Source organism: Hippoglossus stenolepis, chromosome 12, assembly GCF_022539355.2.
Source record: "Hippoglossus stenolepis isolate QCI-W04-F060 chromosome 12, HSTE1.2, whole genome shotgun sequence".
Lineage (NCBI taxonomy): Eukaryota > Metazoa > Chordata > Actinopteri > Pleuronectiformes > Pleuronectidae > Hippoglossus > Hippoglossus stenolepis.
Genome location: NC_061494.1, coordinates 13,126,184 through 13,145,351, shown reverse-complemented (window position 1 = coordinate 13,145,351; position 19,168 = coordinate 13,126,184). Strand labels below are relative to the sequence as shown.

Genomic DNA, 19,168 nt, shown 5'->3' with positions numbered 1-19,168 from the left:
TGTATTCTTGTTTCTGTCAAGTTGCTGTGGGCTTGATACACAATGGATAATTTGAGTAGTAATGGACATTTCAGCCTATTAGGTAGAGAAACCGCATAGTCAGCAAGTTTTGATTGTGAGTGAAAAAAATCTAATCACAGCTGCACAATGTGACTGTTAAATAAAGGAAATGTTTCCGTTTAGACAGAAACTGCTTGATAAGTCGAAGGTTAAAAGGAGAAGACGGAGGAGCTGAGCGTGAGGCTGAATTTCAGCACCATGGACAGAGACACACAGAGGGATTTAACACTGCTGTTAATGAATTCAAACTAACACACGTGGTTTTATAGGTTTTATTTCTTAATCTTTCTCTGCAGACACAATGAAAACAAATAAATAAAAGGGCATCAAATGTTTCATGTCCGTAAAAGTAATTAATGTCTTTGTAACAGGCAAAAGAACTATTTGTTTTCACAATATCAAAACTACTTGTACTTTTCAAACATTGTCTTCTTTCCGACATCTTTCTATTTATCAAAAGGGACATGTTGGCCTCTTCCTTTAATAACTGTGCCAGATGAAAGCAAGAACTCTCTGACTTTACAACACAAACACATGTCTAAAGAACTAAAGAACACACTCGGGTAAAAATTGTGATTCTGGACAAGATAAAATAACATGACAGTCAATTACTACAACTGCCACAAAAGCTATTTTGAATAACATTATGCCGAAACAAATTCAACACTGAGCCAAAAGGTGTATATGTTTGTCTGTTATCAAGTACAAGCTACCTATTGCTACCTATTAAACCTAATGGCTGACTATTGGTGAACTAAAAAGTCAATATGTTTTTTCCTTAATAGCTATTTTCTGTCTTAATTAAATGTGGGTTCCTATCAGTTTTAAAAACGTGTATTACATACATATTAGGATGCTAGAATTCCCAAAGTCAAAAATTATTTTTGCACATTAATTTAAGAAATAATGGTGCTACAGTAAAATAAAGTTTAAAAGACGGAAAATATATCAATACTTTATGACGGTTGTGTCTATGAGATTTGCCAGTGGCTCACCAGCCCTCCAGTAAAGTCATGTTTGTATTTTGCAGATTGAGCCAAGGCCATGCCACCATTTAAGCACTGAGGTCTCATTCAGCCCTCTAAGCGATTCTGTTTCTGCTGTAACTCTAATCAAAGGAAGACAGTTCTCTGCACATTGCAACCAATTTCTCTTTCTCTCCCTCCACCAGTCACACCTAGTTTTGCCCCCCCCCCCCGCCCCACACCCAGACTGCTACTAATAGAGGTTTATTTTTAGCACATGTGAGGTGTGTGTGTGTGTGTGTGTGTGTGTGTGTGTGTGTGTGTGTGTGTGTGTGTGTGTGTGTGTGTGTGTGTGTGTGTATACACATGATGGATGAAGGTGATGTTTCGCACCTTTCTCATGAGGTGGGGGAGAAGAATAAGGGAGGGCTGGACGGATGTGAAGGGAGGGCAAGAGGAAGGCTCGGGAGCGAGGACACACGCTGAGAGGAGAGCTGTTACTATACAGGAAGTGTGGAGGGGAAGGGTGTTCGGGGAGGGAATTGGACGAAGCCTCAACCTGAAGCTAGCACGGCAAACTGACCCGCGAGCATCTGAGGATCAACAGGCCATTCTGCACCAGATGATAATGCTCTTCTTCAGAGAGATGAGGGATGACAGGAGCAGCCTGATGTACTGCACCCTCCAATTAAAACACAGCTCACACTGCAGGCCTTCGCTTTAGGCCAAAACAAAAATTGAATCATGCGCTGTTTCTACCTTGTCTTTTCCTCACTATCTCCTGAGAGGAGGTTGGAGAGGTGACACAGATGTAACCTGCTTTAAATCATGTTGTAAGTGTGTGTAAGCAGCAGAAACTACAGATATCACTCTGGTATAGATGATAAAGTGTCTGACAGCCGGAACAATCTGGAGCCCCGACTCAATCAGCTCGGGACAGAGTGAGATGTGAACAGCATGGAGCAGATTAGGGCTAAAACTGTGGGACACATGCCGGAGAAAACAGAGGACAAGGAAGCAAGCAACAGATATGCAGAGGGATTATTCAGCATACACAGAGTGCACAAATAACTACAAACCAACTGTCGCTTTCCTTTAAATAGCCTGATCTGGAACCAGCATGAAAACGGTGGCACGTGTAAAGCAAAGTGTCATTCGTAAATATAGATCCTTTCTTTCCTGCACAGGCTTTGACCTTGCACTTCCACAAGGAGTTTATTTTTAGGACACCTTTTTTTTCTCAACTGTGAACGTGCAAGTCGGGAGGTGTCAACAACAGACAGAGACAGAGGCGAATAATCAGCACGAGCAAGATAACTTAAGTGAGAATCTTCACGTCTGGTGAAAAAAAGTGTTTTGTGCACTCGACGTGACAGGATGTGGCATTTTGCTTTCTCTAGCTAAGCTTGTGATTCTCCCTCACTTTAATACTTTTTTTGAATCGAGTCACACAACAGATTATCAAATGACAAAGCAGCTGTCACAACTTGGCGCTGCGAGTGGGGCAAAAATAATAATCTCAAATGAAGTGGAACAAAATCTTGAAAAAAATGAATTCAAATCTATCTGCCCTGCGAGTCATGGAACCAGAGGCTTCGGAGCTGCTTCCTGCTGGGTTTTCATATTGCCCATTATGCACTGATATGAGACAACAGCCGGCTCAGTATTTACCCCACGGTATAAAGCAGACAAGATGGGGACTTCAGCTTGAACCTGAGGTATCCTCATGGTAATGAACAATTCCCTTCCCACTGCGAGTGCCATTACCACACACTGTGATATAGCTTAGCACTCTCCACACACACCAACACCAGCGACACACACGCTAACCCCTGCGAGCACTCATCAGAATTTCACATCGCAGGCAGCCCATGTTTTATTCATTTTGCCGAAAATTGATGTTTGATGTCAGTTTTTGTCAAAAGCGGAGGGAAGTGATGGACAGGTGGATAATGACATTTGTCAGAGACAAGAGGGAGGGAGCAGACACTGGAATTTAATAAACTCTACATGTGCTCCGAGGAGATAAGTTCAGAAGAAAGATAAATACATATACGTACATATTCCTCACCTGAGTGACAAAATGCATCATTCCTCCAACTTAAAAGTGGCCAACAGGTATTAAATATAGGCTGACTATCGATTACAATCAATTGACCCCAATCAGGGAAACTATAAACAAACAGAATCAACGACTATCAGTATCAGAACATTTTATAGTGAAACGTTTTTTTCCCAGATTCATATAAGGACACTGTGACGGTTGACAACTGAAACGTGATCACTTCATCTTTGAGTCCAAGCGACAACTGATCAAAAGCTGAAGAAACTCCGTCAAGCAGTCTTGAGATATCAAATTAAAGAGGCCACTGTGACCTTGACCTTTGACCACCAAATTCTAATCAGTTCATCCTTGAGTCCAAGTGAATGTTTAACCCAAATTTGAAGAAATTCCCTCAACAGGTTCTTGAGATATTGCGTTCACGAGAATGGGACGGACGGGAAACAATAAAACCTCATGCCTCCGGCCTCTGGCTATCACCGGCGTGGAGGCATAATAAAATATGTAATGGCAGTACCAGCTCATACACACAGACACATACACAGCTCAGGATCTCTATGCTGGGGCCAAGATTCAGACAGAGTATATTTTATTGATAGATGGAAGGTTGATAACGAAATCTCTTTGGTTATAGCCACAAGTGAACAGCAAAGAGAGTCGGCTTCAAGGTACCAGAGGTGGGAAACAGTCTGTGGAAAGTGTGTGTGTGTGTTTCTGTCAGTCTGTCTGAGCCAACGTGTGTGTATTTTATGTGTAATATAACCTCGCTGGTGTGGAAGTGTCCATGCCCGTACTACAGGAAGGTGACGGGGGAGGTAATCAGGTTATTAATTAGAAAGTACAAAGTTCTAATGGCCTCTGGAAGAAGATTAACACCCAGTTTCATTTCGAAAAATGTCAAAGCCCCTAACAAATGACTCCGACTCAGGAGAAGGAAATGAATGTGACCATTTCTTGGTGATGGTATGTACACTGAAGAAAAGGTTAAAGCTTCCTGTAGTTAAATAGGTGCAGTGGTAGAGAGCCATGTTGGGCAAGATACTGAAAATGTATTTAATAATTTGTTACCGTCAATGGTTACTTTTATCAAAAGTGAGTTATGTTTCCAATTAATACACAATTACCTTCCTTTCTGTATACATTTTTTTTTCCCAGACTCGTATGAAGTCACCATGGTCTCTGACCTTTGACCTTTGAAATCTAATCAGTTCATCTTTGAGTCCAAGTGTCAACTGGTCAACTTGAGATGAGGTCACTGTAAACTTGACCTTCAACCTCTCAAAGTTTATAAGTAAGTTTGTGAGTCCAAGTTAACATTTGTACCAAATCTGAAAGGATTATCTCCAGACGCTCTTAAAATAGCACGTTCACAAGGCAAAAAGGGTTTTGTGAGGTCACAGTGACCTTAACATTTGACCTTCAAAATCGAATTAGGTAATTTTTTAGACCAACTGAATGTTTGTGCCAGATGTAATGAAATTCCCTTGAGGTGTTCCCGATATATCAAGTTCACATGAACACAAAATCCTCATGACCTTGACCATTGATCACTAAACTCGAATCAGTTCATGTATGAGTGCAACTGAACATGTGTACCACTTTTGACAGAGAGTGTATCTTGTGAAATGAACAAGCCAGAGGAAGCTGGTCTCTGCAGGAATGAACACAGCATGTACTGCTGCTCGTTTCACAGCTTCCACACACATTCATCTTCGCGTGAAATATTGATTCAAGGTTATTTATCACAAGCTAAAGTCATTTACAAGGCAAAACAACGTGTTTGTGCTCAGTTACTGTGGAGTTAATTTGTTAGGGCAGAATTATTAATTTTATCAGGAAAAAAGTTTCATGAAATAACTGTCACACTGTAAATATGCTCAAAATACATCACCTTGGACAAACTGGGATGTTTGATAATGTGATGACGGATCCATTGACAGACAAATGAAGTTTCTCCACCATTGTGATGCATTAATCACAATCCAACTGATATTAAACTAATTTCCTCAGGACAGTTTTTAATTGTCATCTGTCTTATTATCCTGTTCATTTTGTTGAACTTTTTACAGTGGAACAACTCACATCTTTATCATTCTTAATTCTTTATCATTATATATTGGAAACATCACGTCCCGAGCAAAACACCTTTAACAATAAGCAACATTGCAGATGCATTTTCCAAAAACAGATCATAAATCCAAGCTTTCATTCATGTCAAACTACAGCTGTTATTATAAGTTAAATCCTCGCTAAGTGAAGTACATTTGCATTGTTTTTTATTGCCGATCAAATTATATGCTAATCTGCTATATTATGTAAACAAGGCCTGCAAACAACCCAATGAATGCTGCCTTCCAGTCTTCTGACGAAATAACGACACACAGTAGAGGTGTGGGACAGTGATGGGGACAGAAGGTACTGGAGGAGGAGGAAGAGGGGGACGAGTACAGAAGGAGACCTGAGCTTTCAGTTAAGACTCCTTATGACAGACTGTGATAACAGATAATGTCATGAACCAGAGTGAAGTGGAACATAGTGTGTCTATGGTAGATGTATGGGAAGTGGTTTACTTACTTTAGTTTAATGAATCTTAATTGCACAAAACAGAGCTGCTCCCACAATTAGGAAAATCAACATAAAGGTTGCAGGTGTCACACACGCGCGCACACACACACACATTCATGAAACAAACTAATTAGTCGGAAAAGTAGGGGCAAGAGGGGGGGTGACTACAAATGACTGCCATCAGTAATGCTCTCTCACACACACACACACACACACACACATACACACACACACACACACACACACACCAACAAGCCATAAGCAAATACAATAAGGTTCCTTACCACCATATACCTTAGGGCTATAGGATAATAACAATTGACACTAATTATAGCTTATCCAGAAAAACACACCTTGTGGTAAGAAGGTGCAGTAGACGGTGCAACATTAAGAAAAGCTGCTCTACCGACTTCACGCAATGAGTTGTAATAAAAACAGCAATTAACCTGGGGACGTTTTTTTAATGTCATTTGTCTTTTTTGAATAGGTTAAAGCACTGTTTGGTTCACACACCGTGACGGCAGTGACGACTTAAATGGCACGTCCTTCAGCAGCCTGGCACAGCCAGAAATGCCACGAAGCTCAAATGCCGAACTCTGAATGGCCTTGATGAAATCCCTATGAAGCAGCGCTGCCATTATACAGTTCAGTCCTCACCGGCTCCTATTGCACTGAACCAGACGTCTCTCTCCTTGTCTCGCTTTCCCATTGGAGCAGACAAGCAGGAGCCTGTAGTCATGGTTACCCCATTCTGGGTAAACTTAAGGATGTGTATGTTTGCACACGCACAACACGATACACACTCATATAGATTTTCATTGGTCATAAAACTCTTAAGTGATACAATGTTTTTACATTTTACTCTCAGGAAACAGTTACCACATTAAAACAGCAAATACACTGTCATTATTGATTTATTTGTATTTATAATGTATCATATATAACATTGTTTACCGTGGTAGCTAGTTATTGCTGTCTGAACTAGTTTCCTCTGCAAACATGATGTCAAACTGCATTATTTACCAGTGTTCCTATTTCCTCATCAGATTATATAATGTATAAGTGTGTGTGTGTGTGTGTGTGTGTGTGTGTGTGTGTGTGTGTGTGTGTGTGTGTGTGTGTGTGTGTGTGTGTGTGTGTGTGTGTGTGTGTGTGTGTGTATTATGCAGGCATGAGGAAGCAAACAGATGTCAGGAACATCTATTAATATAATTAGTTCAGTTCTTTCCTTCATCTTAATGGTCACAAATTAGCAGATTATCACTGTTGCGACCGCTGCCCCCCCTCACAGTGATTCACCTTGCCACTTTGTCCCTGAACCTACTACGTCAACTAGACTCGAGTTAACAATACGTAAACAACATGGTGTTAAAGACAAAATGTGCAAGAATTCGTTGTTCAAATTTCTAATAATGACTAAACCTATGTTCATGTTTATATATTTAGTTGACTTGTGTCCTTACATTATCCAAAACGTTTCCAACAATGTTCAAATCCAGAGAAAATCCCAATTTTACTCAAGGGATGTTTCATTTTGGTCGCCTTTGCATTTCATCAGCTTTACTTGTGGCTTTGCCCGTCTCCCACACGTCTCACACACTGCACCAGTCAGCCAGTCGACAGTTCTGAATAAGTGAGAATCATAAGTTCCAATTGGCTGCTGAGATTGAGGGTTAAGTTTTTCAGAGTTAGCTTATGGCATTTTAGGGGCTAGTTAGCGCCAGTGGTTGTAGTTTACATCACTGTAGGCGAGCGGCTCCTGCTCACTTGTTACATCGGCTTTGGTTTTCTCATGTGTCGCAGTCAAGGTTTGAGGAGCAGTGTTTGGTTTACTTTTCCAAGTAGAGAGCTCTAAGGATTGTACTGGAAAAATTAACTAAGTGTGGTTGAACCCTATTTTATAGTTGAAGAGTAACTTTTGCAGCCCTGTCTAAAGACTTTTATGACCTGAGCTGTTTTATGGTCTGAACTGTTTATGACCTGAAAACTGCCAGACCCTTTTGCCACTTATTTACCCTCCAAAGAACGGAATGTATGTCTGCTTATCTCCTTAGGAAACACATGTAAATCTGTTGTTTGTGTTTAGATTCATCTCTCTCCTGCGCCTACAGAACCAGTCTGAACTGGTTCTGAGAGACAGCCTTAGTCCTCCTATATAAGATGCTTGCATTTGAGTGTCCTGCATCTTCACTCTGAGATCCTTGTGACTCTCTGTGTTGATCCTTTCTGCAGAAAGCCCCTATTAAAATACACGTGGATAACTTTGGTGTTTCCAGCCTCTTGTATTTCCAGATTTCCATCACAGGGTCATTCACAGTCTTTGTTGGAGCAGTGCACTAAAGAGAAGCTTTTGAGGATTACAGAACACTATGAAGTTGTTAAAATAGTCTGAAAACATGCCTTTTCTTTTCACTGAGGCTGAGGATTTTGTGCAGGCGGCCAGCTCGCAGCTCAGAAGAGCAACAGAAGGAGTTGGTGTGGCAGCAATTACTGTCAGAGAGGCTGAAGTATGGAAAAGGTGAATTTGAAACTAAAAAACAGGAAACTGAGCAAAATTGGATGTGCAAAAGTATCAGCTACAGTTGTTAAAAGATGGTAAAGCTTTCAGATGTGTCCAGAGGACAGGAACTATAATCTTTACTTACGACCCAGGTTCAGTGAATCTGATCCAGACACATTCCTCGCTCTGTCTGAGCGAATTGCAAATGATAGAGATTGGTCAGATTCAGCTTTTGAGAGGAGCAGAGAGTTCAGTTCATGAAATATTAATGTCATCGTTCTTAAAAGTGTATGAACTTGTGCCGGAGGCATACCACTAGAACTTTGTTCTCTAAGAAAAAGCTTGAAAAGACCCACAATAAATTTGCCAACAATTTAATATCACAGCTTAACCACCAGTATATTAAGATGACACCTTTAAAAGGTAATAAAAAATTGGTTATACGTTTATTATAATATTCTTATAAAAGTCTCAGAATTGTTGAATCCAAAGTTTGATTTGATTTTTCAATTATGTAGTTTTTTTCTTATTTAAATAGTATATATTATAACACTAGCATTATATAATATAATGTGTAATATAATTCAACATTATTTCAATGGTGTCAACAAATCTACAGAAAACAGCAAAAAACAGCAAATCAATTTGTCAAAACTTCCCAATCGAGTCTGAGTGACTCAACCCAAAGCTCATTGGTTCCGAATGGCCTTCCAAAAATATTTAAAGAAATTACTCAGGAATTCATAGTTTCACTTAAAAAGTAAGTGAACTGAATTTATCAGAAACTATTTTCAGCAGTGGATTTATATACATTTGCAGTGTTTAGAAAAGCAGAAGAGTGAAAGTAGGAAATTGAGTCCCGGCAGCAATAAACAAGAGTTCAGCACAGAGAAGTAAACTATCAGGATTTGACTACACAGCCCAAACAGGATCAATATGTGACCCCCTTTGGATTTTTTTTGAGTTTTGAAGACACTATGAATAAATACAAAACATCACCATTCTATTATTAATCTATGTTAATTAATCAAAATATACTTCCATTACCTCTTCTTCTTCCTATGATAATAATAATAATAATTATTTGTATTGTTAAGTCTAAAAGATTTAACTCTGAGGTCTTGCTTTTTAAAGTGGTAACTGGCCACGCACTGTTATGTCGAAAGAAAATCTCCATTACCCAGTGTGTGTGTGTGTGTATGTATGTGTGTATATATGTATGTATGTATGTATGTATGTATGTGTGTGTGTGTGTGTGTGTGTGTGTGTGTGTGTGTGTGTGTGTGTGTGTGTGTGTGTGTGTGTGTGTGTGTGTGTGTGTGTGTGTGTGTGTGTGTGTGTGTGTGTGCACGTGTGCGCCTGTGTCCAATAGCTGCTTTCAGAGCACGATCACGAAGCTCTGCAGATGTCAAAGTCTGAAAAGATAACGAGGAGAAAAGCAGAGGTGGAGATGAGCAGCGCAGATGTCAAATTAGCATTCAGACACCGCTCTATTGACAAGGTCATCTAAACACTGCTTTATCTCTACCTTATAGGATCAACTGCTGGGATCCAATACAACCACCCTACTCTGTTGTGTCTTCCCCAAGGTAATGTGAGCTGCTGTTCAATATCACTAACTGGAAAGAAAATAAAGAGGAGAAAGGCTTATCAGCGTGTTGTCGATAGGCAACGTTACAGAGGATGTTTCTGTCAGAGCAAGCCAGGGCTAAACTCAGTGGAACAAAGAGTGTGAGGACATGAAATAAATAAGTATCAAGGAAAGATTTTGCCTAAGTTTCCAGAATTTGCATCGAATCTCGGTGCAAGCATTTACATCAGAATGTAGTGTTCAAGGGCTCGGAGGGAGCTGGAGAGTGGAGTGGAGGAGAGGAGGCTGGGGATGGGGATGGGTGAGTTGATGTCATACTGAGAGCTGGCTGAGGGGCTGGATGAAAGGCTGTGTGAGTCTTTCTCCCACTGAGAGTTTCTCAATGGAGGTGGAATGCCACAGGCTTCCAGAGGGCAATCTGTTTGACTGGCGGAGAGGGAGCAGGGAGGGGGGGGAGAAAGACGGAGCTGTGAAGGGAGGAGGGAGGGAGAGAGATGGAGGGATGGAGGAAGGGAGGAAGTCAAAAGGCAGATAGGAAAAAAGGGGAAAGAGTGAGTTCAACCCCATCAGCTCGCTAATTCTCACTGTGCATACTAATCATTGGTTCTATTATTATGCATAAGAATCGAGCAAAGTGAACCAGCATATGCTCACAAGCGTCCACACATACATACATACTGTACATACAGTCCATATGTACAGAGAATAATGACTAAAATCTTTAGACTATTTGATGTCTAGTCTTTGTATCATCTCTCTGACTAGAGATGAAACAAAGTACTCAGATGTCCCGCACACACACTCACAGACACACACACTCTTTTGAAATAATATGCATGTTTGGATCTGTGCAAATGAGGAGTGCATCTGCTCTGCCGGGATCGAGGTAGAAAACTAACTGAGCCACAGACACAGCAGGACACAGAATTTCCTGGACCAACCTCAGAATCATCAGCAAAGATCATAAACCACATCACAAGCCGCACACATGCTGCTGACTGAACAACAAAACTCCTGCTGAGACCATCCCCACTTTTCCTCCGTGCTCACGAAAGACGTGGACCCACCAGCAAAGTTTGGAGGTGCCTACCTTGGGTGAGCGTTCCCATGAGGAAGCGGTAGAAATAGCGAGCCACCTTGGTGAGCTGCCGCTTGCACCTTTTCCTGCACTGGCTCATCTTGGTCCAGCTGTGGTGGAGGTGGTGAGAACAGTGGTGGTGGTGGTGTTACTCAGCTACTCTGCCGGAGGAAGCAAGCTTCCAAGGTAGGAGAGGAGCACTGTGAGTGTGTGTGTGTAGGTGTGTGTGCATGTGTGTGTGTGTGTGTGTGTGTGTGTGTGTGTATGTATATGGATAGTCTAATTGGTGCCGCCTCTCTTCTCCTCCTCACTCACCCCTTCTCTTTCCTCTCTCTGTGGTCCTCCCCCCCTCTCTCTCCTTCTCTCCGTTCTTCTCTCCACCTGTAGGGCGCCTGCTGTCAATCAGCCAGCCGCACTCTGTCTCCTCCCCATCACGCTCCGAGAAGCCCCGCGCTGGTCCTCTGATTGGCTGGGAGCAGAGTGTGGCGGAAAATTACGGACCAGCGCTCATGTGACAGTGCATGTGTGTGTGCTGTGTTCTACAAGGGGAGGCTGGCTTGAGTGGCAGGTGGTGGGTTTGTTTCTCGAGCTGCACACTCCACACATCTTGTTGATGTGTTGTTTCTATTTTTCCTCCAGTCGTGCATGGCTCATAAAGAGGACAGCTTCTGAGAGAAAGTGTGTGTGTGTGGGTGTGTGTCGCTGTGTGTGTGTGTGTGTGTGTGTGTGTGTGTTTGAGCCAGCAGGAGGTTGAGTAAAGTGACAGAGGAAACAAAGCAAAACCCATTAATTAGCATCACACACACCGTCCCTCTCTGTCTGTCGGTCTCTTGCTCGCTCATTAATGGTATTCAGGATACAGAGAAGGAGAGGAGGAGAAAAAGGAGAAGTGAAGGTACACGTACAGACAGATAGGGAGGTGGAGATGGGGCAAAATATGAGAATGCATAATTAATATTGTTCCCCTTCTTTCAACAGAGTGGTGAAAAAAGAGAAAGAGAAAAAAGTAAGCTTGACAGGAGAGAGAGGTTGTTGGACAAATACTGTGTCCTCACCAGCAGCCGATGGACAGATTATTATCAGCTGGCAGAGAAGGAGGAGGAGAAGAAGGGAAGAGAGAGGAGGAGCTTTTAAATCCAGCGGGATTGAGAAAGAAAGGTATTTATTTAAAGCCCGTCTGTCCTCATCCTTATCACCCTGCCTCCGCTCTCAGTGTCAGTCAGTGTCAACACATACAGTCACTAAACAAGGAAACACACTCACCCTGTTTTCCCTATTGACACGTTTTACTGTTTTTCCCTCTACAACAAAGACATTACCCTAGTGAACCGCCGTCGCTCCACCTCCATCCCCTCTCTTTCTCCCTGACGCCGAATCAAAAGTGATTACCGTTGCCACAGCAACACCAGACTCCATGGATTTTTACCGGTAGTCCACACACGCACACACACGCACACGCACACATGCACACGCTTACATACACATGAACACCTGTCCGTTCTCCGGGTCACAAAGAAAATCAATCAAACGTCAGTCAGACGCTTCCTCTAAACACTCGTTCTCATTTAGAAGTCACACAGAGGGGGTCAGAGAACAGGTGAGGGTTTGACAGCGAGCTGTTCTGGACTCTTACCGAGTCGATGCAACGCGGCATAGACGGAGCCCAGAAAGGAAGAAGAAGGAGCCTTGACACAACCAAGAAACACAGGAGGACGTCTGTGTCCATTGATTCTGAGCAAAGGCATGAAGGGATATGTGGGAGAGCAGATGAGAAAGAGTTTGACCAATCTGAAATAATGTTTTAGCTGATTTCAGATATGCAATAGTCCGGACATCTTCCTGAAATTTCCAAATGTTTTTTGCAGAACTTTTGCTGCCAGCCCCCGGGGAAAATGTCTGGAAAATGTCAGACTGATCATATTTGAGAATGCAGCAGAAAAGTGTCAGAGCCAGTGGGCAAGTTGGTGATGTTTGTCACTGGAAATGTATAAAAAGACAAGGAGGACGCCAACGAAGATGTCGATTTAGAAAGACCATAAGATTGGAGAGTTTTTGGTGATTATGGCCGACGCCAGTGTTGATGTGGTTTAAACAAAAACACTGTGATTTCCACAGCAGAATTTATTCTTCATGTCCTGCCTCCTACACGCTCTACACAGGCCCAACTCCTCACCTGTATGTTGCAACACTGTCAGATAGACATTGCCATTGTCACCAGGCAATGTCAAAAAAAAGTCTACACCCAATTTTCCGGAAAAGTTTCCCGAGTTCATGTGTGAAAACAGTTTGTTTGACTCGTGGGTCGAGGATCTCTAATAGTTCAAATCAAGTTTGACTGTTTTTTTCAGTCGGAGAGAGCACGGGCAACTATTTTCTGAAATATAAGCAATAAACTTGGCAGGAAAGTAACACATTATTTTCTTTCAGGTGTTAGACCATAGATTTGACTCAAACTCGAAGTCAAAATTCAGTACACTGTGTTTTCTCTCAGAATGTGAGCTGTTGCCAAGGGATTTGTCTTCCACAGGAGTTTATAGTCCAAACTCTTTTTTACCTGCAGCTCTGACATTGAGGTAGAGCATGTCAGACCCTGTGCAGATATCTGACAGGTTGACAGAGGATGTAGGAAAGCTTGTCTGCAACATTGAGGCAACATCAGGCGTACCGACCAGACAAGACAAAAAGAACGAGTAAAAAGTTAAAGTAAAATTACGCATTGTCAGGATTAGCTGGCTGTTATACGGAGGCTATGGAAGAGATGATTTGAAGACGTGAAAGAAATGGAACGTGAAATGTGCCTTGTTTTAAAGACTTTGACATGTCCAGGGCTGATGCCTGTTCTCTAATTGTGTGTGTGTGTGTGTGTGTGTGTGTGTGTGTGTGTGTGTGTGTGTGTGTGTGTGTGTGTGTGTGTGTGTGTGTGTGTGTGTGTGTGTGTGTGTGTGTGCGTGTGTTCACTATGGGAACTTGTCATCCTTATTGGAATAAAAAGTCGCTATGGCACAAAAATGATTAAATTTCAAGGTGAAGAGGTGTTTAAGGTTAAGTTAAGTTTAGGTAAGGATTTGGGTTCAGGTTAAGGTTGGAGTAAGTCTCCAGAAAATCCATTTAAGTCAATGTAATATGCCCTGAAGTCGTGAAGTGTGTGTGTATGTGTGTGTGTGTGTGTATTTTTTCCAAATATTTCCAACCTAGAGTCTGAGTCACCACCACCAAGATGTCCAGGGTATGAACCTCACAGAGCCAAATCCAGCCTGCACTCCATTTCTGATTATTACCAAGACATACGACACAAACAAAGAACACTACACCTGACATGGCAGCTGCATTCAGAGCAATTATCAGCTGACAAAGCCTTCTGTATTGCACGCAGACACGTTAATTGAGACTTTAATGCAAAGAGTAAATATGGTGTGAGTCTTGAAAAAGACAATGAGGTGAAAAAAATGAATTATGAAAATGGACCGACAAGGTGACAGACACAAAGGAGGAGCGTGCTGGCAAACGAAGAGAGAGGTCAAACAGACAAGAAGAGCGATGAGTAAACGTGGCGGGCAGACTTGCTGCACCACTGACCTGTCAGTGAAGCTGCAGATCCAGAAGCGGTCTGAGTGATCATTAGGAGGAAAACCCAGGTGACCTCAGATCTGCCCTGACCATCAAGAAACCGCCTCAAACATCATCAAACAGCCTGGAAATCTCCGGCTCTTTTCTCAGGTCAACAAGAAGATTAATCTATAAATCTAACCCTTTTTTTTTGCCTGTTCTTTGGTTGTTGTTTTTTTTAGACACAATTCAATCTAAAAATATGTTCTGAAATATAGACATTTAAAGTGTGTGTCCATGTGTTATGAGGAACAACATAATGATTTTCTATAGATAGGGAACGGGTGCAGCAGTTCGTGCAGACTGCCACAGGAGCACAAAGACGCACAGGATTGTTGCAGGGCAGATGTGGCACTCCACTCAAGTATCTGGCAAAGACACACAGACAGACACACACACGCAGATTTGCTTTTAACCCTATTAATGTGGCAGGCAAAGGCACCAGCTGGTGAAGCCCACTCAATGCCCTTTTCACTGAGAACATGTGACTGTGGAGGGAAAGATTAGAGAAAAGGAGGAGAGAGGAGAAAAAAGAAAGAGAGAGAGGGAGGGAGGGAGGAGACAGAGGCCCAGGTGGAAACACTTCTCCTCAGGGATTGCGGTTAAATGCAAAAAAAAAAAAAAGAAGGTACGTTTTCACAGAGCTGACTGAGAGAGACAAACATTCTGACCTCTGCACATTTCCCTATCCACTGCTGCTCTGTTTGCACATTTACTTAAAGGGATTTGCCCTGTTAGGCTGTAACGCAGCAGCTATACAGGACTGAGAAGTCCTGTATAGTCTGCACCCGTGCTGCCTTAAGCCGAATTCATGCCACGATAAAAAATAAATGTTCTTTTATGATTTAAGTGGTGTTTCAAAGGACCTGCGGTGATGTACGTGTATTAAAATTTAAGTTTGCAAACTTTGAGCCCAGCTGCACTGATCTCTATGAGCTCAGCCAAGAGCTGCAGGCCACAGCTTCTGTAACAACACATCATCATCACACTGACAACCACAGAAAGTGCTGCTACTGTTAACACTTTGTAGGCTGTAGGTTTTTGCTAAATTCTTTGTTTCTGGTTAGATTGCCTGAACTTCTCCCTTTCTTAAAAAAAGCACAACATTTGGGACAAATGCAAATCAGATTTAATGGTGCATCATAGTACTGGGTCCTCTCTGCTAACAAATGATTTACTTGTCACCAGACTCTGGAAACCATAAATTCCTGTTGTTGGGCCTTTCTGCTGCCTCTTATACAGCTGACCATCCTGGAGCACCTTAAGGCATCCAGGGAAAGCCTCTTGATATACATCGTATTTACAAAATCAATATAAGTTAGGATGAAGAATTGTTCATCCTCCCTTGCTACTGTCTCCGGTGGTGTACCACAAGGCTCTTAGGTCTTATACTTTTCTCACTGTTTGTAATCCCACGGGGTGTGGTTTTAGGAAACATAACATTCCTTACCACTGCTATGCTGATGATACACAACACTATTTCAACAATTGGAAACTCAACCTTCAGTCTGGAGCGTTTTCCGTTGCCAAGACTAGACCATGATGCAGTTTACATACATGCTATCACATGCTAATTATCTCCAGGAGGTCAAACAACACATAATCTAAGGTAACTGAACTGCTGAATAAGCAGTCATCCGTATCCATGGTGATGGATGTTTTTGCATATGAAGTGAACCCTACAATTTACCTGTTTATTCACCCTACGTTTTTATGTGAAGCGAGAGCTCTCTACAACTGCAGAATAACAGTCCACAGTGAAGTACAAGGACCAATCTACAAACATATATTATGTATAAGCTTTAATCATTGAACGTTTACCTCGGATAAACCAGACTGAGCGAAAGCCAGAATGGAAATGGGATATAACAACACACTGGGTTGTAAGTATTTCTTTCTTTACTTATTAGAAGTAATAGAGCTCCATTGGCAGAAAACATTTCCAGTCCATCAATGAAGTCCTAATGAACCATGTTGAGGCTTGGAAGTTTAAAAATAGTCTTGCAGCAGTTCAGCAGGTATAACACACGTTATGTATTTCAGTGCCACAAATCACGAAACCCAAATTATAAACTTTAGCACTGGATCTAACAGCCTTTCTAGTATTTCACACTGTAACTCATTGACATTTAGTTAAGTAGATTTGAAAATAAAAAGCTGGGGTCACTCCAGCACTTTAGCTGGTGGCTGTCCAGTGGTACAGATACCTCAAACAATAACATTAACTCTATGACAGTGCTGCCATCTGCAGGAAAAACGCTGTAATCTGTGGGCAAACAGATGGACTGAGAGAAGTACAGGGAAGGAGATGTAGCTCAAAAACTGAACAAATATCTGAACATCAGCTCCTAACTGCAATGAGCAAATAAGAAGAAACAAGTGTTTTATTCAACTAAAACAGATAAATGTTTATATGAAAACAGTGTTCTCGATAACATGATCAGGGAGCACAAAAATAACTCTTGAAGCTTCCCTGATGATTCACAATTATACAATAAAATTAATGCATTATTGATTTAAAAGTCCTTCTAATACAAAGCTGTCACATATTATCTTTCATTTTATATATTTGACATGCACCTGACCCTATAACTCATGAATAAATACATACGTGTCATGCATTTGACACTGAAGAGGAAAAACCTGAAACAAAAATCTACAGAGTTGGTCTTTGTAGAACAACTTTCCTCTGAGTTGAGAACGAGTGCACAGATCTGGTAATAGATGTTTTTCATTTACAATATTTACACACACACTTTGGATGACTGAGGGGAAGGAATATAAGGCCAGTGAAAGCATCTGTCTCTTGATATTAAAAAACAATGTGCACCTCTGTGTCCAGTGACTTTAAATAGTTGGATGTACCAAACAGTTTAGACCAGCAGAGGGCAGATACAGACCAGTAAAACCTAAGCTACATGTGAGCCTGACAAAATCTAACATGTGTCCCTCAAAGAAAAAGATCATAAGCATAACTTTCTTTCAACATTTGATCTTTTGTGATTTAAAATGCCCTGCAGGCAAACTAAGGCAGAAAAGTGCATATTACATGCATCAACAATGCATAACCTCAACTCCTTAGCATCCTTTTCAAATTAATATTTAAGTGTTTGGGTAAAACAGTTTTAAATCTTGGTAATTGCTTCATCTTAGCAAAGCATTTATTTGTGCTGACTTTCTTTGGATGGAGGTCTGGCACTATGTTACCGCTGTCCGATTCTATACAAAGTTAATTATCCCACTTAGAAAATATATGGCAACAGTTTAATTGAGCCATTAAAAGTCAGAGTTAGAGGCTGAACGCAGCAATGATGTTTACTGGACTTTAACGCCGAATGCCCAAAGTTACTTGGGGATCAGACTTGGTGCTTAGCCTCTCGCTCTGGTCGTCGGAGCGAGAGGAGGTCATGAGATCAGGTCAGGGATTTGTACATAGAGAAATTAAAAGATAATGAAAATGAGTTTAAAAACTTAATCAACTCACTCAAAATCAACCTTTAGTTTTGCTGTGGTACATTTGAAAACAAAACAATAAATATTAGACTCAAGCAAAGACTCTCCTCCACTCTGTGTTAAAGCTGCATGGCTTTATACCCTGGGGGGGGGGGCTGTGTGTGTATTCCTCTGGGTAAAGCAAGGCATGAGGCTGCTACCGTGTGGATAGATGAAGATGGAAAGGGGAGCCAAGGCTGACAAGTAAACAGTGAGAGATGAGCAGAGGAATAGATCACCGGGGCCACGAGGTCCACAAATATCCGACAGGGAAGAAGCTTTCACGTTGTTTTTTTGTTTTAATTCCCTGGCACTGACTGGTAGCAAAGTCAGCCAAGCCTAACGCTGGGGAAGAGGAGCAGCAAATCACACGCTGCTGCTGCCTGCACCTCCTTGAAGGCATCTAAACGCCTGTGAGTGACAACAGGTCTGTGATATTCCTTAAGCTCCAATGTCAACGTGGATTCTCACTATCTCTATGATCGAATACAGGGGCTTCTCCTCTGAAGCCTCTTCCTCTCGCTGTCACACCCCCCTCCGAGCCCGTCTGACGGCAGGTGTTTTGAGACTTGAAGATCAGAGAGCCTCAGGGAGCCTGAGCCGCTCTGTGCGAGGCTGTCTGTGCAGGACAGAAATCTTTACTCTTCTACTTTCGGAGTCTGGAGAGAGGAGTTCTTATCCCAACCCCACAACCACAGTCACAGCAGTTTTCAGTACCACGGCTTGTGTCTTATCCATGCTCATGTATGTCTCCCACAGGCTGAGGGAGGAACCTTTTTATCGAGAAGCATGTAAGCTACTTGTTGCTGAGTTGAGGTGTCACTAGGGAGAAAGGCAGTGTGGGTGCACGCATGCATGGATTAATACGGCAGACGAGGAGGAGAAGAGCGAGGGAGGGAGGGAGGGTGTGAAAATGTGAAATAAAAGATGTTTTCATGAGGTTCCTTCTGTGCACGACACACTGAAATAGAGTATGACTTTGCACGGATTAAATCAAACCTTTTTTGAGGTAACCCATTTTCACAGCACCCCACTTGCTGACCTAAAACTACTTTTTGCGATGCTGACTCAAAAGCCCCATTGCTGCTCTCCTCTCTCTCTCTCTCTCACCTTGGTCATCAGACTCCATGTAGCTACCATCATTAGTGTAAATGATGCCAGAACCACAACATGTGTGCAACACTTCTTATATGTAATTTATTTCTCTCTCATCTGCTCATCTTTTCAAGGCCTGCAAGAGTACAGTGGA

General features: G+C 41.9%; 1 protein-coding gene across 3 annotated transcripts in view; it reads right to left on the bottom strand.

The window, feature by feature from the left end:
- Positions 1 to 19,168, bottom strand: part of LOC118118776 (Kv channel-interacting protein 2) — a 95,177-nt gene that overhangs the window by 43,979 nt on the left and 32,030 nt on the right. Inside the window, exon 1 of one of the 3 annotated variants that reach the window (XM_035172086.2) lies at positions 10,834 to 11,463. The exons of the other annotated variants lie outside the window; for them this stretch is intronic. Coding sequence (XP_035027977.1) covers positions 10,834 to 10,921 — 88 coding nt within the window. The 5' untranslated portion in view covers positions 10,922 to 11,463. Of the gene's footprint in view, positions 1 to 10,833; positions 11,464 to 19,168 lie in introns of those variants that run through there. 3 annotated transcript variants of the gene reach the window in all.